We start from the raw sequence: 23812 nt of genomic DNA on the forward strand, positions 1-23812 counted from the left end.
AGCAACCAGAGCCAGAGGGGCCAGAAAAGCAGCCCACGAAGCAGGTCAGTGCTGGGAGCAGAGTCACAGAAGCAGCCTGCAGAGCAGAACTGTTCTGGGAACAGAGCTGTAGCAACCAGAGGCAGAGGGGCCAAAGAAGCAGTCCAGGGAGCTGGAGGCAGAGCAGCAGCAGCAGCGCAGAGACCGAGTGGTGGAGCTTGGGCTGGAGCAGTCTGGAGCTGGGTGCGGTGAGCAGCTGGGGAGACTGACGGGGACCCTGGCAGCAGGCCCAGCACAAGGAGACACCTCAGCCAAGACACTCTGCAGGCCAGGCTTTGATCATAACCCCCCTGACAGGGCGGGGGCAACACTGGGAAGAAGGGTCCTACCACTTAGAGCCTGACAGCGTGTGGCCACCACCAGAGCCAGTGTCCAACCCACAGCATCCCTGCAGCACAGCCGGGGCCTGAGAAGGAGGCCTGGGACTTACAAGGAACAGACTGTAAACTGTCCTGACATTCCAGAGACACTGTTTGTGATGTTCCCTGCCACAGAGCGGGTTGATGTGTTTCCTTTACCTGTTCCCATTTTTCCTTATTCTTTTTAAAGAAATTGTTGATTAAATAACTTGCATTTGCTTTAAATTGTATGTAATGGTCAGTGGGTCAGAGAAGTGCCTAGTGCAGAGAGAGTACCCCAAGAGTGGGGACACCCTAGCCCCTGTCCTAGGTGACCACAGCAGGGTTGGGGGTCGAGCCCCCAGGAATCCCAGGCCCAGCCTTGTTGGGGTTACGAGGACTCTGCCAGACAGGAGAGCGGAAGGGGAGTCCTCAAGGGCAGGGAAGCCACTGGGTAAAGGAAGTGGGAACGAGGACTCAGATCCTTTTGCGAGCCCACTTCACCGGGGTAGTGCAGAAGCCAGGAAAGTTCCCCACAATAGCAGGACTATTCCCCCGCTTACATAGGCAAGAAAGTCTGCTCCTTGACTACTCAATCAGTTGCTAAGTTACACTGGAAGAGGCAAGAGAGGGAGAGACAAGCAAGCAGCTGGCACAAGAGGGGAAAAAAGCAAAATCTTGCTTCTTCCTACCAAGGAAGAAAAGGTTTAGGGGGAATGCTCTGAGACCAAAGGGCCAAACACAACGAGGAGATGTTGAACGCAACTCTTACTGCTACGGGGAACTGTGCTGTACGGGAGCCATTAGGGAGAGAAGCAACCTGTGTTTTGGGACCACGGCTTAGAGCCTGTATTTCTCTTTACTTTGGGACCTGATTGAAGAACGCCAGCTAAACATAGTTTGAGGTCGGACTGGCTAAAGCCCTGCTACGGTTTGTTGGAGCCTTAGGGCAGTGGTTCTCAACCAGAGGTACACATACCCCTGGGGGCACACAGATGTCTTCCATGGGGTACATAAACTCATCTAGATATTTACCTAGTTTTACAACAGGCTACATAAAAGACACTAGCAAAGTCAGTGTATGAATTTTTAATTTGCAAATAATGACTTGTTTATACTGCCCTATATACACTATACACTGAAATGCAAGTACAATATTTATATTCCAATTGCTTTATTTTATAATATGGTAAAAATGAGAAAGTAAGCAATTTTTCAGTAATAGTGTGCTGTGATACTTATGTCTGATTTTGTAAGCAAGTAGGTTTTAAGTGAGGTGAAACTTGGGGTACTCAGGACAGACTCCTGAAAGGGATATGGAGTTTGGAAAGGTTGATAACCACTGCCTTACAGGAAGACTTTTCTTCTCTATAATAAAGCCCATGCAGGTGTTTTGCACTTTATTAGGCTGCTTACTAAGTTATGAAAACTAAGGAACCATTTAGGATCCTCTAGAATCACAGAATATCAGGGTTGGAAGGGACCTCAGGAGGTCATCTAGTCCAATCCCCTGCTCAAAGCAGGACCAATCCCCAATTAAATCATCCCAGCCAGGGATTTGTCAAGCCTGACCTTAAAAACTTCTAAGGAAGGAGATTCTACCACCTCCCTAGGTAACGCATTCCAGTGTTTCACCACCCTCCTAGTGAAAAAGTTTTTCCTAATATCCAACCTAAACCTCCCCCTGCAACTTGAGACCATTACTTGTCGATCTGTCATCAGCTACCACTGAGACCAGTCTAGATCCATCCTCTTTGGAGCCCCCTTTCAGGTAGTTGAAAGCAGCTATCAAATATCCCCTCATTCTTCTCTTCCGCAGATAAAACAATCCCAGTTCCCTCAGCCTCTCCTCATAAGTCATGTGTTCCAGTCCCCTAATCATTTTTGTTGCCCTCCGCGGGACGTTTTCCAATTTTTTCCACATCCTTCTTGTAGTGTGGGGCCCAAAACTGGACACAGTATTCCAGATGAGGCCTCACCAATGTCGAATAGAGGGGAACGATCACGTCCCTCAATCTGCTGGCAATGCCCCTACGTATAAATCCCAAAATGTCATTGGCCTTCTTGGCAACAAAGGCACACTGCTGACTCATATCCAGCTTCTCGTCCACTGTCACCCCTAGGTCCTTTTCTGCAGAACTGCTGCCGAGCCATTCGGTCCCTAGTCTGTAGCAGTGCATGGGATTCTTCCGTCCTAAGTGCAAGACTCTGCACTTGTCCTTGTTGAACCACATCAGATTTCTTTTGGCCCAATCCTCCAATTTGTCTAGGGCCCTCTGTATCCTATCCCTACCCTCCAGCGTATCTACCTCTCCTCCCAGTTTAATGTCATCTGCAAATTTGCTGAGAGTGCAATCCGCACCATCCTCCGGATCATTTATGAAGATATTGAACAAAACTGGCCCCAGGACGGACCCTTGGGGCACTCCACTTGATACCAGCTGCCAACTAGACATGGAGCCATTGATCGCTACCCGTTGAGCCCGACAATCTAGCCAGCTTTCTATCCACCTTATAGTCCATTCATCCAGCTAATACTTCTTTAACTTGCTGGCAAGAATACTGTGGGAGACCGTGTCAAAAGCTTTGCTAAAGTCAAGGAACAACATGTCCACTGCTTTCCTCTCATCCATAGAGCCAGTAATCTCATCATAGAAGGCAATTAGATTAGTCAGGCATGACTTGCCCTTGGTGAATCCATGCTGACTGTTCCTGATCACTTTCCTCTCCTCTAAGTGCTTCAGAATTGATTCCTGGAGGACCTGCTCCATGATTTTTTCCAGGGACTGAGATGAGGCTGACTGGCCTGTAGTTCCCAGGATCCTCCACCTTCCTTTTTTTTTTTTTTTTTTAAAAGATGGGCACTACATTAGTCTTTTTCCAGTCATCCGGGACTTCCCCCAAATCGCCATGAGTTTTCAAAGATAATGGCCAATGGCTCTGCAATCACATCCGCCAACTCTTTTAGCACTCTCGGATGCAGCGCACCCGGCCCCATGGACTTGTGCTCATCCAGCTTTTCTAAATAGTCCTGAACCACTTCTTTCTCCACAGAGGGCTGGTCACCTCCTCCCCATGCTGTGCTGCCCAGTGCAGTAGTGTGGGAGCTGACCTTGTTTGTGAAGACAGAGGCAAAAAAAGCATTGAGTACATTAGCTTTTTCCATATCCTCTCTGACTAGGTTGCCTCCCTCATTCAGTAAGGGGCCCACACTTTCCTTGACTTTCTTCTTGTTGCCAACATACCTGAAGAAACCCTTCTTGTTACTCTTAACATCTCTTGCTAGCTGCAACTCCAGGTGTGATTTGGCCTTCCTGATTTCACTCCTGCATCCCTGAGCAATATTTTTATACTCTTCCCTGGTCATTTGTCCAACCTTCCACTTCTTGTGAGCTTCTTTTTTGTGTTCAAGATCAGCAAGGATTTCACTGTTAAGCCAAGCTGGTCACCTGCCATATTTACTATTCTTTCGACACAACGGGATGGTTTGTCCCTGTAACCTCAATAAGGATTCTTTAAAATACAGCCAGCTCTCCTGGACTCCTTTCCCCCTCATGTTATTCCCCCAGGGGATCCTGCCCATCAGTTCTCGGAGGGAGTCAAAGTCTGCTTTCCTGAAGTCCAGGGTCCGTATTCTGTTGCTCTCCTTTCTTCCCTGTGTCAGGATCCTGAACTCGACTATCTCATGGTCACTGCCTCCCAGGTTCCCATCCACTTTTGCTTCCCCTACTAATTCTTCCCGGTTTGTGAGCAGCAGGTCAAGAAGAGCTCTGCCCCTAGTTGGTTCCTCCAGCACTTGCATCAGGAAATTGTCCCCTACGCTTTCCAAAAACTTCCTGGATTGTCTGTGCACCACCGTACTGCTCTCCCAGCAGATATCAGAGTGACTGAAGTCTCCCATGAGAACCAGGGCCTGCGATCTAGTAACTTCCGTTAGTTGCCGGAAGAAAGCCTCGTCCACCTCATCCCCCGGTCCGGTGGTCTATAGCAGACTCCCACCACAACATCACCCTTGTTGCTCACGCTTCTAAACTTAACTCAGACTCTCAGGTTTTTCTGCGGTTTCATACCGGAGCTCTGAGGAGTCATACTGCTCCCTTACATACAATGCAACTCCCCCACCTTTTCTGCCCTGCTTGTCCTTCCTGAACAGTTTATATCCATCCATGACAGTACTCCAGTCACGTAAGTTATCCCACCAAGTCTCTGTTACTCCAATCACACATAATCACACATAATGGAGCAGAGTAGTTCCGACGCACCTTCACTGGCAGCAAGAAGGAACTGAGGGTGGGGGGAGCACGCAGTTCCCCTTTTACCGCGCCAGGCAGGCTCCACTCCAGGGGTCGCTGAGGTGCTGCCCCCGGTCCCTCAACAGGTACTGCTAGGGAAAAAGCTTCTGGCACTGGTGCACGTGGCGAGCACGCACACCTATTGTGAAATTCACATAAGCAATCATTCGAAGAAGAACTGATTTTACCATGACTGATTAACAAAAAATGTAGCTCAGTTTATATTCATATGGACTATTTTCACTGGAGATTTCTTGTGCAAATGAAAATTTAACTAAGTGTTTCTTAACATTAATTATTTCTAGATTCCCAGCCCAAAAATATATTAAAATTTAATTAACAATCCACCCTAGAGAGAGCAGACTTCAGTCTATATGATTTTCAAACCAACAGGCTGTTATCCAGAGTGATGGGAAAACCTAGCTTGGGTTGGGGATAGAAGGAGGGGGTGGTAGAATTATGCTGTTTCTTTCTATTTCAAAGGCGAAATTAAAGTATTAAAACAAGTAGCATCCATGGACAGCAACAAATAAAGAACATGCTAGATTAGAGTTTTGAACATAAACTCTCCATCTGTATTTTATACTCCCTTTAAAATCAGATAGATAAAAGGTATTTATACAGAGCCAATCACCATGGTATCTAGCTACCAATAACGCAGCTATAAAATGTCTCGGAAAAAAAAAAGAGAACCTCCTCTATCCATTTACTAACTACCAACTGATATTACCACAAAATATGCTACAGAAATGCCGTCTCAGGATTATTACAATGATTTACTCTAATTTTTGTATCCATAGCTAGCTCTAAAATTAAGTTTCAAAAGCATTTTTACCTGTACATTATATCGCCATGTGGACCCTGCTGCTGCGCACTAAAAGTTACACAGAGAACTTTTACATATTGTGCGGTTTCAAGCAAGGAGAAATGAGGCTTCAAACAGGTTCCCAATCTAATACAGTCACAAGAAAAATCAACTTTGGAAATGAAGTCAGGTACCTAAAATGTATGATACCATTTCTCCCTGCAGAGAGCATGTACCTGAATATGACCTGATGCATGAGAATATGCAATTATTCCTATAGCTTAGCCTCTGCCACAGATAACGAGGTGACTATTTAAGGATTCAGATTTATAAGAGCCAGTTTGGCCAATGTCCTGGAGATTGAAAACAATCTTTGTCCTTTGTCCCTCCCTCCAGACATATGTATTATCTTACCTGAGAACTGCCACTGAATCCTGGAGGCTGGCTGTACTCCGTGGAATCGATAATATTACTGTAAAACCAAGAGAAACGGAGCCTGCTTAAAATCAGTCACTATGCACTCATCCTTTATCATTTTCAACCTACGTATTTTTCCTATTACATATAGCAGCAAAATTGTGTTTTAAATTCATTTTGTAGGCATGAAACATAAGCCTTACATAAGCCATACAGAATGAGAAATTGGCTTAGAGAAGAATGTGGATATGTCTTATGTCTACAAGAAATTCTAAATTACTCTTAAACACACTTCTATCCAAGTACAGTCAAGTGTGATAGTGTTACAAACAAAATTTGAGGACAGATGTGTTCTGTATGTAAAGCATGTAGTGTAAGCATACCTTCTACATACTGCTATTACAAAATAATTGTGTAGGTACCCCTTCCTTCCTAAAGGGAGTTACTGGTATTTCATGGGGTCCAAGATAGTGATGTGAAGGGAACAGTCAAAAACCTAGTTTGGAAAATTATTGACCCAGTCACCTTAATATTATAGAGATGATCTCTGGAAGTGTCTGACCTGCCTCTCTTCTCCCCCTCCCAAAAAAAAAACAACCAACCAACCACCAACCCTGGTACTTGAGTTGTGAAGAACAGATCTCTAAGTTGATGTTTAGATCCAGAATTACCGATCAGAAACATTCCTATGGCATGCTATTTTCCAGTTTTGCATACTTTTAATTTTGAAATAAGACACTGAGTTCACCTCTTCTGGATTTTTTTTCCAGAGGCTAGGAAATGAACAAACCACTTCTCTATAAGAACAGTTATTTATGGTTAGTTCCTATCATGTTGACCACCCGCATACATTGACTGAAGCCAAGATTTGAAAAACAGCTTGCCTAAAGTGAGGCACCTAACTTTGTGAGGTACAGTTACATGGTCTGAGGACCCAGCAGCTAGCTACAGACTGCTCAGCACTTTTGCAAATCAGGCCCATTATTTAGCCAACTAAAGTATTTAAACCCTAACTTTAGGCACCAGTGCTTGAAAATCTTGCCTGTAACATTTTATTTCTGTATGATACACAAATCCCTTCCCCAGTACCACTTAGTAATCAGCCTTTATTTGCCCCTGAAGCATTTTTAGACTACCACACAAGAACACTATCAGGTTAAAATTATTTAGTCAACAATCTGTGTTACAAATATCTACTGTAAAAAATTTTGAAAGCCTTGCTTTCACCAGTATTCTTGTCTTGTTTACTTTATTTCATTTGTCTTGAAACAGATTATTCAGTTTCACTTTAATTTCCTCACCTACAATGAATGTTAGATAGAAGTATTGTTCTCACTGAAGATTATGTTTTAATGGGGGAGTGGGGTGGAGGAACAGGTAGTTTTTATAAGGTTACTGGAAATATTTTTATTGGTCTTTCTGTGTAAAATCAATTTTTTCAAAACTCTTATGTTTAGGTTATGGTTGCCAGCGCTGATCAGTGACACTGAAATTTCCGTGTACTACGGGACTACCGACATAGCATTAAGAGCATTTCCACAAGCTATAAATCTAGAAAGCCAAAATACTTGTAATTGGGCTTTAATACTTCACTCCAATATTAATTTTAAAAAAATCTAATAGACGCAAATCTGACTTGAAGAAAACATTAAAATTTTAATACATTTGTAGTTAACTTTTAAGCGAACTCCAACTGCTGATGTCTTAACACTTGCACAGCCAAAACAGAAAAGCTACAAGCAAAAAAAAAAAAAAAAAAAAAAACACGTTCTAGGAAAAGAATCATTTTCTATTAGATCTTTGTGGAGGAAAAAAAGTAATAATGCTGCTTCAAGCACATTCAGGGACAATAAACTTTAATCATGGGAGGGTGAAGGGGCAGACAAACAAAATGCATACACCAGTTCCTGCCGGTGACAGCAGGAGAGAGATGCACAGCTGAAAAACAAGCTGTTACAACAGACAGGTACAGCTGGAATTAACAGCAGCACAGCAGACTTAAAGTGTCCAGTCTTATTTTTGCTATAGATATGCTGGTAAAGCAATGTAATCTAGGTTCCACAAGTGTAGATATAATTCCACTATCCACAGACAAATTCTAAGGCAGTTTTGTGTAATACCCTTAGTTCAGGGGTGGCCAACCTGAGTCCGAGAAGGAGCCAGAATTTACCAATGTACATTGCCAAAGATCCACAATAATACATTAGCAGTTCTCCCCGCAACCCCACAGCACCTCCCGCTCCCTCCCCACACCTCCTGATCAGCTGTTTCATGGCATGCAGGAGGCTCTGGGGGGAAGGCACTGCCGGCTCAGGGGAGGGGGCGGAAAAGTTGGCGCCTGTAGCTCCAGCCCCGGAGTCGGTGCCTAGACAAGGAGCCGCATATTAACTTCTGAAGAGCTGCATGTGGATCCGGAGACACAGGTTCGCCACCCCTGCCTTAGCTGAAGTTGACTTGCAGATTCTTGTAATCTTTCTTTTTTTCCAATTATTCAAGTATCTTAAATTTAAAGTCCTGTTAAAGGCTTTTAAATATTTTTGTGATTAAGAAATTCAGCTACATTTATTAATAAATTATAAAAGGCATTATAAAATCTGGGAGCAAAAAAGGGGACAAACATCAACTGTGGGTGGTGGCAACTGGAGCAAGAAGGAGCAAATTTTGAGACAAAACTGGAGTCAATGGACAAAAAATACTGCTTGAACAAAGTGAACCTTGGGCTACCATGTAATTAATTTTTATTGGGTCTCTTCCCAAGGAACTCATGACAGAATGGTTAAATTTTCAATTACTGCCTCAGAAACTAGAGATGTATTCCCCCCATGTCATTTACCACCCAAAAGAGAGACAGGGTGGCCAGGGTTTTTGTTTGTTTTATTGGGGGGAGGGGGAAGGCGAAGAGAAACTTTTTGAGTAGTATTAGTTTTTAATCTTACTCATAATTGTTTGTATTTCCCTAATACACAAAACTAGAAAAACCTTAATCCTATAAAAAAAAAAGTACTGTACCATTACCCCACATAATGTTTCATCACATCTTGCAGAAGTGCACAAAAAAGTTTTGATTTCTTTTAAGCATTCATTACACATGCTGAATACAAATTCAGCAAAGTTACAACAGTGAGGTTTCCTCCAGCAGTATTCACCTACAAAAAATACAGGATTATTTTAAAGTTCGAGAGTGTGGATATAAATGAGATGGAAATAGAAAGTACATAAGCAACTATCACTTTTTTGGCTATGACGACTAAGAGGCAAATGTGGAAAACGGAGAAAAAAGTTGAACTGGTCTTCAAACAGGGTCTAGAGACGTTCAAGCAGGAAAAAAATAATGAAAAACAGTATTGGTGGAGTGGACTACTGAATCAGAAGTAAAAGTGGATTAAAGGATAAATCAGATAGGGCATAGGTCTGAAGGCTCTAAATTTCAAGGCGGAATACTGTAAATCTGAAGAAAAAAACAGAACAAGATAAATTGAACAGTATGACAGTCAAAAGGAAAAGTCTGTTTTCTATCAGCACATATTTAAGGTAACTTTATGCTATTTTATAAAATGCATTAGTAACAAATGTTGATCAGATAAGTTACAACAGGACAGAAAGTATGCTGACAAAGTATGTACTGGTTTAAACACCATTTTAATTAACAGCAAGTTGAAAATATCCATATAATTTAATAAAGTATTTGAACACGGAAAATTATATGGTATAACTATAATACATGAAATATAAATACATTTCATTCTTACTGGTTCACTGCATCTCTAAAAAAGTGTGTTTTTAGGATGAAGTCAGTTAACAGAACTGGAGGATTCAGCAAATTTTAAAACCCCCATCAATTATTCTGTAGTATTCTTTCCAAGGAAAGATCTAGGTTGCAGTTTTTGAACTATTCACCACAACATATGTTCAGTGCTGAAAGCCAAATTAATTTCAGAGAGGAGGAGGTTTCTAGAAAATAAACCCAAAGAATTCAAGTCTTTGGTCATATGAAACCAGACACAGGACCACTGTGTGTCAAGAGATACAGGCTCTCGAAGTCATCCAGCAAGTGAAGTCTCTTAAGAACCTTCACATGCCACTTCTCATTTTAGCAGAGAAACTACAGAACAAGCCCTGATTTTGGCAGGGTCACTGAGGAGTACAGGAAGGGACCTCTCTCAAAAGTTTGGTGAGAGACTACCCCATGTGCATTTTGTGTAAGTCCCTACTAGTCTCTTGTACGAGGTTTAGTTAATGCCAGACTAAATAATGCTTCATTCAAGTCATGCGTTCTGGAGAACAGAGCAGCAGTAAGTGGATCTTGTTACAAAAGGAATGTTGGGTCACAGCAGTGTAACAGTCACATTTCTAAAACCAAGAAGTCCAATGGGCCTACAAGATACATATTTTTTTATATCAAAAGACTAAACTAAAGCAGTTTTAATCAACATAGCTGTGAATAATTTGAGTAGCTTTGGGACCAAGATCTATAGTGGCCCAAGCACATGTACTCTATACAGACCTGAAAGAATTCCAGAAAACCCTTACTAGACTGGCCTACACAGGTTTCAGACCAGATTTTTAAAAAACTGTTTTCAAACACTTCTTTGGCTAGAAAAAAATTATTCCAGGTCCCAAGTGGTATAAAACAGTGCTTGAAAAATTCACTTGTTAACTTGCTTCATGTGACAGAACTAGACTATCTACTTCTGCAGAACTTAACCTTCCATTTTAAGGAAGAGTTTCTAGCCCTTATACTTAAAAAAAAAAAAAAAAAAAAAGATAATGGTCCAAACGTGAAAAGTAGTGCAGTATCAACTTACTGATCCTGAAACTCCCAGCTTTCCCAAGCATCAGAAGCATGAAATTAAAGACTCATCAGTTTCACTGTTAATATTAAGAATCCTGTGAGTGGCACAAACTATCAAGAATCATGGCAATTTCATGTAGCTACTGCTTGCAGAAGCAATGAGACGCAGCAGAGAAGAGATACACTGGAGTTATGAACTGGTTTAAAAAGCCCCAGAAGAGAGGAACTTGCAGACACCTCTTTTCCCCCCTCTTTTCCCCCCAACTTTAAGACATCTATTACATGATTACGAAAGATCAGAGTCCCAAACAGGATCCAGGAGTAACAACCTTGTACAAATACTAGCAGCTGTTGGAAGGGCTCCTCACCCATCCATTGTCCCTGAAACTCTCCAGTGTAGTACCTCCTAACATCTTTCACATATACCTGTGGGCTATTAGGTTTAGTTCTCCAGCTAGCAGACATGTAGTAAAGTATAAATACCAATCAATCAATCCCCATGCTGGTAACCTCTGGTTTAAAGAGCTACTAAAACAAGTGTTTCCAGAAAGAAAAAAATATCTTTCATATAATATGAAAGATGAGAGCTTGGGGGCATCATAACTTATTCCAGTTGAATAAATATAGGAATGTATGCACAGTGAAATGCACCTTAAACCGAACTGCTGACATGTGCAACTTGGACACATAAAAGGTTAGTCACAATTTCATTTGTAATCCAGGGCACATAATATCCCAGACTGAAAAAATCCCATCAACAATACACTAGAGAAATGACATTTCAATCTAACCACCGAGAGCAGGCAGGTGGGTAGAACCAATGAGTCTGTTAAATTTAAAAATCTGACCACGAGAATATGCAAATTTAACCTTCCATATTGAACAGGAAATCAAAGGTCATTCACTTATTTAATGTGAAATTGTTTTGGACATTGTATGTGCCAACCACCACAAATTAAATACATGATGTTAAAAGCACAGACATACGTTTAACACCAACGTTTTACACCCAGCAACTCAGATTGTCTGCAGACTTACCTGTACAGTACTGAAAAGCTGAAAGTTTTTCAAAGCATTCTGGAAAAGGAAGATCTTTAATCCAGCTGCGAACTCACAACACAGCATTCTCTTCACTAATTTATTGGCATGAAAATAAATACCACTGAGAAACAGATGGGCCATGTGAATGTTATTTTTATACGATCCAAGAACTAGTGGAGTTCTGTGCATGGCACGGCTGAGGACTAGAGCCATATGAGGGATCTGCAGCACAAATTTTGAGCAGCTGCAAGCTTCGTACCTGTTCGAAGGCGAGGGGGCTTCAAATTGAGGCACCGTACTATCCTCACTGACCGGGGAATACAAGCCACTCATTTCCTGAAACAGAGAGCCAAGTTACAACAAAACGAAAGAGACATGCATGCTATGGACATCTTTCAAATACATAGTTTTGGTTTTGTATAAATTAATTTTTGTAGTAGGTAAGCACAGGCATATAATTTTGCTTAATTCATACATAGGAATCTTTGCTCTTTCCCCAGTAATGGATTCCTATTTCCTGCTACCATTCCAGTTGGTCTTCTCAGGGCCTGCTGCCAGTGCATCTTGCTCAAGGATCAGGGAGGCTTGCATCTTACATATTAGAGATCAATGGTTCTATCTGAGAGATATGCTGCCGCCTCCAGCTCAGAAGCAGGAATCTGACCATTTCCCCCCAAAAAAATTCATATTACATTGCAGCTCACTTGTTCTGCAATCACACTACTAAGACAGATACAAACTTAGTCCTAAAACAGCTTTTGAAACTGCAAAGGAATGTGGAATTTGGGTCAAGGCAAGAATACATGGGGGGCTGAACAAAACCAGAAAAGATTAAGTTACTCATTAGGCTTCAGCAGCATCACCTGCCACTGATGGGGAAAATGCACAATCTAGTAGTCTGGTTAGATTCCCAGTTGCTATTGAAACATTAGGTAGAAGCTATGGCCTGGTCACCTCCCCGCAACACACCTTTTAAAAATCTACATATAGCCAAGATGTTGCACCTGTTTCTTTCAGAGGTGGACAGATCTTGCAACTATCATGCATGATTGTCACCTCCAGATCAGATCACTGCAATGTACTCTACATGGGGCTACATCTTAAAATTGGTCTAGAAACTGAAGCTGGTGCAGAATGCTGCAGCTCATTAGTTACAGGGTACATGATCTGAGAGCACACAACCAACACTTTTGGAGCGACACAGGTGACCAATTCTTTACTGGATAGAATGTAAGGTGTTTGTTTCAATGTATAAAGCCCTAAATGACCTGAGATCCTTTTATCTAAAAGACCATTTCTCTCCCCATGTTATACAGCCACAGCTCTACAGCCAATCAGTGGAAGCCCCACTCATAACAGAGAGAAGTAAGTGGCAGGATGTTTTCCAAGAAGGTGTCTCTACTTTGGAACGTGCTCTCCCCTTCATCTGAAACAGACCTACTTTATCAGCTTCAGGAACACTGCAATGCACATTTGTTTTTCCTAAGTGGAGAAAGACTGGGTGAACTCTTGGATTAGACTGAATATTTTTCATAGACTGAAATATGTTTCTATCTGCTGGGTTGATTTGAGTCAGTTATTGGGTGAAGGAAAGTTCCTGGAATTGTTTGTTTTATTTGTATTTTATAATAGAGCAAAGTGCCTAGAGTAAATGAAACTCTTTTACAGAACATGTATACAGTAAGCATAAATAAAGAAATCTAGATATGGGGGCCTGTGGGTACTGGTTGGAGGGCCGTTAACCTGAAAAGGGATGACAGATGCAGGAGCTCAGCTGGTGCCCGAGTAGCTTTTTGGGCAGCACCACTTCATGAAGCTGCAGAATTAGCTCCACAGCCTCTTAAAGCACCAATTCTCCACTCCCAGAGTTGAGCACTGGACAGGACAGAGAAGAAGTAGTTCAGGGAGTGGTCTAGAGAATGAGTGGGGATAGAGCAAGGTGCAAGGTTTAGAAATACTTGGGAAACAAACCTGTACCAGACTAGAGTGCCCTATGAGGATCCAAGAACACCATATAGAAATGAGAAAAATGAATTGTAGTTCACCTTCTATATAGCAGGGTTTTCTACTTCTGCTTTTCCCAATGCACCCCACTGGAGGACCGCTCCCCTCCCCGCCCCACACACACATTGATCTAACTTGGGATGTTACAAGGCTCTTAGATGACTCAGTCTGCTATAGTAAAACACCACAATTGACCATCTAGTATTTTTTATCATCAATACAATGACTTCTAATGCCAAGTTATTATGCTGAAGTTCTTAAAAAGTAAAAAGGAAACTGGGAAAAAATAAAGTCGAGTACTAGGTTTGAATGGATCCTTTTCACCAAGCTACAGCCTGTATGCATTCAGTAAATTAATACATTAAAGAAAGAGCGTCATCTGTTCATTTTCCCATTATTGAAGCAATGGCCACAAATTTCATGCAGCATCATACAGAGAAGCAAACAGTTTGATGGAAATGAAACACTGCCAGAGTTGCAACGAATGTCTAGGCTCCTCACCTCCACTCGTTTAATATCCTCTTCCAGAACACTCAGCTCTTTCTGGATCTGCTCCAGTTGCTGTAGATGAAAGAAAAGAAATCTAAACCAACTTGTACTGGCACCACCATAGACATCAAGTAATGGACTTAATTTATGGTGCCTAACATAAATTAGCAAATACAATATTTCATATAGCCACTATGCACAGAAGTGTACACATTACCTAGATGCGCAAACAAACTACACTAAATGAAGCTTACAGTTGTGAATTAAAAACAGTACAAGCAAGTTTATATTCTTCAAAAGTAGTCACAAACGGCTCCAGATTATTAAAATGTACTTCTCTAAGCACCTTCCTCACAAGGATCTAACAAATAATTCTTTACAAATAATCGTGGCTTGAAACCTCCTGAGAGCCACAGGGATCACATTACCTTCAATAAAACGCAGACCTCTAACAAAAAAAAAAATCTCTTCTTCAAAATCCTTTATAAAGAGAATAATTAGTACTTACTTTTCATAAAAACATGCCAAGGGTAACCATATCCAGTTGAAATTACATTCTGCCTATTCAAAAAGTGCCATTACATTGCCAGAGTAGGGATCTGTCCAGGGCACCAATGTTACATCTCCATGACACTTTTAAGGAGTGGCTTTGGACATACATCTCATTGAAAGATGGAAACTTAATATTTTAGCGCCCCCTAAAACCATGCAGGTCTTCAATAGCTATTCAGAGGAAAGAGCACCATCTACTCAATCACTAACAACTTCACATAGCTCCTATGCATCCTGTGATAAAGTAGTTTGAGAAATGCAATCCAGACACAACAGAAGGTAGTATATTTGTAAGTTGGCTTTGCTAATAGGCTCTACTATGACTACACATACTGGTAACGGACAAAAGAAAAGCTTCACTGTAGATCTGGTTCCCCAAGACACACAGGACTAGAGAGGACATTACAACAGGCAGCCTGGCTGTCTCAGCAGTATTTCCGCATCAGCTTAATTCACTAAGTTAAATGCCATTGATGACCAGCTTTGGGGTTGTGTTTTAAAAATTGTTACTATCTGGGCAGTTCCACTAAAGAGTGCCAAGATTTCTGGAGATGAAGTACAATGCATCTTTTTAAACAGAAATGTAGAAGCCTCTCAAGTCACCCAAACTCAAAGGCATCTGTATGGTTCATCATAAATTCCAATGCTGATCAGCAAACTGCTCCCAGAAACAGCAGCTTGAGTACTTGAGCTTGGTTCTTAAAGCAATAAAATACTTTGCAGAAAACGAAAACAGATTTCTCTAAAGTACCTGCCACTGAACATAGAGTCCAGTATGTCGACTCTGCTATAGGTAACTCACTAGCACAATCACATTAAGAATTAATTATTTAACATTTTATGGTCCTTGAGGAGAAAAGCCTTTTTAGAGAGGGAAAGGAAAAACAGGTATGGATTTTTAGAAGATTTCTCTTTCCCCAGAGCTAGGTGACACTCTGTTAGTGCACTGATCTCACCCCTCTGAAGTTCTGAGCTCATTTATTTTGGTCACAAATGCAGTTAGTTCAGGGATTTAAAACTAGACTGCTGCAGATGATTTACAAAACCAGCACATGCAGCACTGTATAAGTGGCAGCATAAACTTGAGAAAGCCATACCTAGAATACTAATAGGTACTGTTGGCCTGGTTAGAGGTAATATTAGCAAAGCTGTCTGTAGGGGAAACTTACACAGCATGTGTCCTAGTTATGCTCAGCTCTAGCAGTCAGTGTCATTAATCTCTCAAAAAGAAAAGGAGTACTTGTGGCACCTTAAAGACTAACCAATTTATTTGAGCATAAGCTGTCGTGAGCTACAGCTCACTTCATCGGATGCATACTGTGGAAAGTACAAAGCATGAAAAAATGGGTGTTTTCTCACCCATTTGGGTGTCACACCTGCACATCCACCAATGTGATATATGCCATCATGTGCCAGCAATGCCCCTCTGCCATGTACATTGGTCAAACTGGACAGTCTCTACGTAAAAGAATAAATGGACACAAATCAGATGTCAAGAATTATAACATTCAAAAACCAGTCGGAGAACACTTCAATCTCTCTGGTCACGCGATTACAGACATGAAAGTTGCGATATTACAACAAAAAAAACTTCAAAACCAGACTCCAGCGAGAGACTGTTGAATTGGAATTCATTTACAAATTGGATACAATTAACTTAGGCTTGAATAGAGACTGGGAGTGGCTAAGTCATTATGCAAGGTAACCTATTTCCCCTTGTTTTTTCCTACCCCCCCACCCCCCCACGTTCTTGTTAAACCCTGGATTTGTGCTGGAAACGGCCCAACTTGATTATCATACACATTGTAAGGAGAGTGATCACTTTAGATAAGCTATTACCAGCAGGAGAGTGGGGTGGGGGGAGAGAAAACCTTTTGTAGTGGTAAACACCCATTTTTTCATGCTTTCTGTGTATAAAAAGATCTTCTATACTTTCCACAGTATGCATCCGATAAAGTGAGCTGTAGCTCATGAAAGCTTATGTTCAAATAAATTGGTTAGTCTCTAAGGTGCCACAAGTACTCCTTTTCTTTTTGCGAATAAAGACTAACACGACTGTTACTCTGAAATTAATCTCTCACTTTCATAAACTCCATAAAAAACACATTAAAACATTTCAAAAATGTAGCATGGAGATAAACATCAGGAAATCTGCTCTAAAATTATTATTATTCTATAACATTGTCAAGGTTCCTTCCCCACTCTGAACTCCAGGGTACAGATGTGGGGACTGCATGAAAGACCCCCTAAGACTATTCTTACCAGTTTAGGTTAAAAACTTCCCCAAGGTACAAACTTTGCCCTGTCCTTAAACCCTATGCTGTCACCACCAAGCGTCTTACACAAAGACCAGGGAAAGAGCCCACTTGGAGACGTCTTCCCCCAAAATATCCCTCCCAAGCCCTACACCCCCTTTCCTGGGGAAGGCTGGATAAGAATCCTCACCAACTGATACAGGTAAACACAGACCCAAACCCTTGGATCTTAAGAACAGTGAAAAATCAATCAGGTTCTTAAAAGAAGAATTTTAATTAAAGAAAAGGTAAAAGGATCACCTCTGTAAAATCAGGATGGTAAATACCTTACAGGGTAATCAGATTCAAAACAAAGAATCCCTCTAGGCAAAACCTTAAATTACAAAAAGACACAAAAGCAGGAATATACATTCCATCCAGCACAGCTTATTTTACCAGCCATTAAACAAAAGGAAATTAATGCATTTCTAGCTAGATTACTTACTAACTAACAGGGATTGAGTCTGCATTCCTGATCTGTTCCCAGCAAAAGCATCACACAGACAGATAGAACCCTTTGTTTCCCCCCCCTCCAGATTTGAAAGTATCTTGTCCTCTCATTGGTCATTTTGGTCAGGTGCCAGCAAGGTTACCTAAGCTCCTTAACCCTTTACAGGTGAAAGGGTTTTGCCTCTGGCCAGGAGGGACTGTATAGCGCTGTATACAGAAAGGTGGTTACCCTTCCCTTTATGTTTATGACATACATATTGGCTTGCAGCGAGAGATTAGAAAATGGCAAAGAAACAAATGGCAGGTGTTTCAGTCATCTGAAAAAAAAAAAAGGGCTCCGTTATATGTACCTAACAACAGAGACTTGTTAGTTTCCAACTTCTATTAACTGTTGCATAAACCTAGAAATGGGAGATCTGGGACTTCTTTTACGATCTGTAGAAGGACAAATCTTTTAAAGAAAGCATCGGCTTATCAGACAGTTGTTTTTACATTCACTACTAAGGACTTGTCTACACTGGCACTTTACAGCGCTGCAAGTTTCAGCGCTGTAAAGTGCCAGTGTAGACAGTGCCCCAGCGCTGGGAGCCACACTCCCAGCGCCTATAGCTTTCCCCTTGGGGAGGTGGGTTGTTTTTTTTTTTGTTTTTTTTTTTAAGAGTGCTTGGAGAGCCATGGCAGCACTTCAACATTGCTAGTTAAACCTGCCCTAAGTAAGGATTGGTCTCATCCTACTCCCTGGAGAGTTCATATTGCTAAACACAAACCATAATATTTAACACAATTGACAGTCTTTGGAATAGCAGTGGGCATTTCAGGTGAGGACAGGCATATTGGGAGAGCTTTGTAAGAGCCCAGAGCCTATATGAGGAGGGGTTTGGTGAGTCAAGACTGAGGTGTACTACAGTCAGGTGGTGCTGCTATAATGTTTAAGCGGCAGATAATAGTATTAGTCTCATTTTGGTGAGTTACTAAGTCTATGCACAAATATTTTAAAAGAAATAAGTCTACATCAAATTCAGCCAGCTAAGCTAAGTAGATGAACATTCAAACACATAAATTTAGACGACATCTTGTGCCATGACATGTCTAAAGAACTGTTTTCATCATGAATATTTTATGTGGTTTAGCTTTAGTCTAACAAAAATCCTTAAGTCAGTTTGTTTTCATTTTGATTACACCCTTCAATAGATAACTGAATTATGCTTTTCATCCATTGTAGGAGGTTTTAGAGCCAGGCAGTTCTTATCCGATCTCTTTTTCTCTGAATAGATAGCCTCATTATTCATAGTAAAGTAACTCCTCACTTGAAGTCTCAGTTAATGTTACCTTGCTGATTAGAGAACATGCTTGTTTAAGTTTCGCAATGCTCCCTTATAACTTTGTTTGGCAGCTGCCTGTTTAGTCCACTGCTTGCAGAAAGAGCAGTTTGTTGTGGCTAGCTGGTGGGGGCTTAGAACCAGGGTGGACTTGCAGCCCCCCTGTAGATCTGGTTCCTGCGGCCACCCAGTAATTGCCAGCAGTTCAGCTGTCCCTCCCCCCTGCCATGTGCTGCTCCTGACCTTTGCCTTGGAGCTGCTCCCAGGAGCCTCCTGCTTGCTGTGTGTGTGTGTCTGTGTGTGAGAGAGCGCGCGCGCAGGGGGCTAATGTCAGGGTGTCCCCCTCCCCCCTGCTCCTACCCCCTGGTTACCCCATCTCTATAGAGCAGGGGGAGGACACTACAGGGTTCAGGACAGAGGGGGCTTGTTGGCAGCAGCTGCTGTCTCAACTTACTGATCTACATAAAAAGGCAATGTACTTAAAGTGGGGTCAGCATACTTAAAGGGGCAATGCACATCTCTCTCTCTCTCTCACACACACACACACAAGGTGTGTGTCTATCTGCCATGCTGTTTCCCCTCCCTCCATTTGTGCTGCCCTGTAGAGTGTGAGGTTACATTAACAAAAAGGGGTTAACCCTTGAGGGCTCAACAGAATGCTAGTTCACCATTTAGTAGTAAGACATTCCCTGGGAAATATCCCACCCTCTGACTTCACCACGTCTACCAAGCTTCACAATCATCACTGCTGAGTATAGTATTAAAGTGTGTGTGTGTGTGTGTGTGTGTGTGTGGTGAAAAAAATTTCCCTGGAACCTAACCCCCGCCCCATTTACATTAATTCTTATGGGGAAATTGGATTTGCTTAACATCGTTTCCCTTAAAGTCGCATTTTTCAGAAACATAACTACAACATTAAGCGAGGAGTTATTGTATTCCCTCCCACCCCCACCCTGTTTTAAGTTTGCACAAGAAAGTCAGACTTGTCAATCACTGAGACAGTAATTGGCTCTATCCATCTTGGAATAGAGCCACTAAAAATAGTTTCAGAGCTGTGCTATACTGAATTTCTGTTAAAATGTATGTAAATCCTATACACAATCTTCTATAGAGCTAAAAAAGGACCAGTGTGATCAGGACTAATTAGAGGGGAAATTTTCAATCCAGTGGGCCTAAAAAAAAAGTTAACCTAGCTATACAGAGACCATACTATCTACAACCAGGTCCATTATTCCTAGTCTGGGACTAATTAGCAGTGAAACCCCCAAGCCAGAAAACAAATATTGTATGGATTTTGTGTAGTGCACACCAGTTTAAAGCTGTGCTTACAGAAGTCTCTACATCGAATTTATAACATCTGATGAATACGTGAACTTAATGCCAAGTAGCTGTCTTGCAAATGTGTACAACACACAAGTTTTCAGACCATGAAGTCTGATGATCTCTTGTACTGTTTTGTTTGGAAAGGATATGCATTTTATAAGCTTCGTTGATACAGAATTTCACCCACCTTGCAATGGAGAATTTTGATACCTTGGCTTCCTTCTATTTCTGAATAATAGAGGATGAAAGACATCTGATTTCCTAAATCATTTAACCCTTTTGAAGTTAAGTTCTTTGCATCTCCACAATGTACCGTAATTTTCCTTTCAGTGAACAAGGTAAGGATAACAGAATGGAAGACATCTTTAAAGCAAGTCCCTAATTTGAGTAAAATGTGCACTAATGAGATGCCACTGACAGAGCTTCAGTCACCATAACTAGGAAAGTCACCATAAAGAGAAATAATATAGCAATGGGGTGAAGTGCTTCAAACGGAAGCTTTATTATAAACATCCAAAGCTGAGTTTAGGAGGCAACTGAGAAACTCATTGAAGATTAATAAGGATGCCACCCTCATAAATCACTTGCTCTGTGGATGGTCAATTCACTTTTGTTTGTCCATGCCCTTCTATTGCAGAAACAGAAAAGTGTATATTTGTGCCAGATAGTCACTTTCAGACCTAGAAAAATTCCATGTGTTTAATTCTAGGGCATGGGGAAGATTCAGGGCCTGGAGCAGAGTTAAATGGCATAGCCTTCTGACGAAAGTCATAATCTGCTGACAAGAGCTCAAATTAGAACTGGTTCTAGGACCTCTGGCTAAACTGAATTTTCAGTTTAGCTGGACCTAAGGCAACCCACATTTCTAGCAACCTCTAGGAAAGAACGAATCCAGAATGACCAAGGGTAGCTCAGCGGTTTGAGCATTGGCCTGCTAAACCCAGGCTTGTGAGTTCAATCCTTGAGGGGGCCATTTAGGGATCTGGGGCAAAAACTGGGGATTGGTCCTGCTTTGAGCCAGGAGTTGGACTAGATGACCTCCTGAGGTCCCTTCCAACCCTCATATTCTAAGTCAAGAACCGTGCGGGACAAAATCCCTTGAATACAAGTGCAAGTCCCTCTGATATCAGATCAAGGGCTGCTGCTTCATTACAAAAAAGATTAATCTCAGTGATTTAAGTGTTAATCTGGCTGCAAAAAATTCCATGGCCAACTGTGCCTGAGGACAAGGACAGTCATAGCCACTGATATAGCCACACAGACATACGAGACCCTCAAGAAATATCCTTCAAGTTCTTGAGATTTCTCAACAGTCAAAGTCTCAAATAAAGGCTGCAGGATAATGTGCCTTCCTCCTAAATTGATCCTTTCAGAGGCTCCTGACATAACTAAAGAACAAAGGTGAAATCATATGTGGTAAGAAGTGACAACCTTCTTGCTCTTCCAAGGAAGAGAGACTGGGTAATGAAAGGTCAAAACACTGAAGGAAAGCAAAATCCTAGAGGAGAAAATAATTCTAGAGGGGTAGAACTGCATATTGGATAGTCACAGCAGAAAAGGAGACAAAAGGATGCCTGCTGGGATTTAGGCCCTTTCCTTTGTGGATCCAGGGAATAACCAATTCTTGTTGGATATGAGAAAAGGAGTGGATCTAAAACAAAGGCATCTGCAAGAAAAGCAGGTCCCCCGATGAGCCACTGGACCAGAGTGTGGATGGGGGTCCAGACTACTTCAAAGAGCCCTCAAGACAGCTTTCTATGTAGCTTATTTGGGGAAAGCCAGGCCCACAACCCCTTCCACACAAAGGATCTGAGTACCTTGGATCCAAGGAGATCCCATTATCCTTAGACTCTTAGGGTACCTCAAAGGAGACCCCATTACCTCAGAACCCACAGGCTCCAAGGTGGCCACCTACTCTAGCACATAATCAGAAGCAATTTTTAACTGAATCTCTACTAGATTTAGAGGACCAATGCCCATCACTGGATGTATGTTCATCCTCATGCTTCCTACTGTTCTTAGATCCCCACAGTGTAGGGATTGGGTCTTTAATGTTCATGCAGCACACAGCAGAAAGAGGCTCAGATCCTTATCAAGGCCTCTGGGTGCTAAAGTTAAATAATTAAAATAAAAAGCAGCTGCAGCACCGCCATTATTCAAGGAGACCTCCAAACTCTTTGGGTCTGTCTACACTGGAAACACACATCTGGGTCAATTGTATCAGGCCCAAGAGACTTGGGCTGCAGGGCTAAAAAACAGTAGTGTAGACGCTCAAGCTGGAGCACGGGGTCCAAGCCCCTCCATCCCCTTGCCAGGTTTCAAAGCCTGGTCTCCAGCCCAAGCCCAAATGTCTACCATGTTATTTTTAGCCTCACAGCCGAAGCCAAATTAGCCAGGCTCTGAAACTCACTGTGGGTTTTTCCTTGCAGTGTAGACATACCCTTTGAAGACCTGGCTGCTCTACTCACATGCAAGACATTCAAAGACCACTCTTCTAATGAATGCAAAAACACTGGCTAGGTTTAAACCCAAAAAAGCCTCTCAGCTGATCACAGAGAGGGATATTTTGCCAGGGCAAGAAGGCCTGTATGGTGATGGTTTTCCCCAGAATCCAGACAATCAAGGGGAGAAAATCCTACAAATCTACTACCAGACAATACTTTAAACTATCCTAACAAAAGCTGAGTTCAGGGAAAGGTGAAGTAACACTTATGCTTATGTATTTGGAGACCACTTTGTCTGAACATGCACTTTCAAGTATCTCATTCAAAGGTTTACTACAATGTAAACCATAGCTCCAAGGCAAAACTAAGATTCCTGCAAACAGCCTGAAACCAATGATCCTGCCACCGAAATTTTACAAAGCACAGATTACAGATCTTTTCCTCTTTGGGATAAGTCTCTGGAGATCATTGGTCACAAGAACCTGAGCAAGACAGACTGAAGCTGTTGATGTCTTGAATGTCCTGATGTGGAACCTTTTGCCACATCCATTGTGGAAGAGCTTAGTTTGCAAAGAATTTTTGAGTCTCGTACATTTACTGGAAAATCCCATACGCTTCTGATATCACAACCTCTGTTGTTCAAAGGCTTCATGACATAACAAGTGAAAAGGAATGCAGAGCTTTTTGGAAGAAGACAGGAGTATATCCCAGTGGTCTTACTGTTGGTTTAGCCTTTACTTGTGAAATTTGGAATCTGGAGGTTCCAGTCAGGTATGCAGATAGTTGATGAATCTGGAATACCCACTCAGGACATCTCACCTTTCTCTGCAGAGGAGTGGTTTCTCCCCACCCCCCTAGTTGAATTCCCCCAAGGAGGAGAAACTTTCCCTCTTTATTGATTTGTGGAGTGGTGTGAGGATCAAAGCCCTGAATTCAGGATCTTTAAAGCAGAACTCTTGAGGGAGGAAAGAGACATCATGTGAATCATTAAGAAGGTTAAGTTTCTCTTCCTTATCTATTTTTTAAAAAAATCCTGTCAAGCTTTGGTAAGGGAAAATGACTTTGGAGGCTCTTGGACAGAGCTAGGTGGAGAAGCAGTAGTAATGCCCCTTCAAACTCACCTAGGAAAAAAGTGACAGGGGAAGATCACCTACAATGAATAAATTCACTACTGTCTTTGCTTAGGGTATGTCTACACTACGAAATTAGGTCG

General features: G+C 41.8%; 1 protein-coding gene across 3 annotated transcripts in view; it reads right to left on the reverse strand.

Annotated features, from left to right (window-relative positions):
• COP1 (COP1 E3 ubiquitin ligase) overlaps window positions 1–23812 on the reverse strand; it is a 228633-nt gene that overhangs the window by 163246 nt on the left and 41575 nt on the right. For all 3 annotated transcript variants that reach the window (XM_073356470.2, XM_073356469.2, XM_073356471.2), the window contains exons 7-9: window positions 14230–14289; window positions 11984–12060; window positions 5889–5946 (exon numbers count right to left, since the gene is read on the reverse strand). In XM_073356470.2, the coding sequence (XP_073212571.1) occupies window positions 5889–5946; window positions 11984–12060; window positions 14230–14289 (195 nt within the window). The remainder of the gene's footprint in view (window positions 1–5888; window positions 5947–11983; window positions 12061–14229; window positions 14290–23812) is intronic.

The sequence above is a fragment of the Lepidochelys kempii genome, chromosome 8, assembly GCF_965140285.1.
Source record: "Lepidochelys kempii isolate rLepKem1 chromosome 8, rLepKem1.hap1, whole genome shotgun sequence".
NCBI classification, from domain to species: Eukaryota; Metazoa; Chordata; order Testudines; family Cheloniidae; genus Lepidochelys; species Lepidochelys kempii.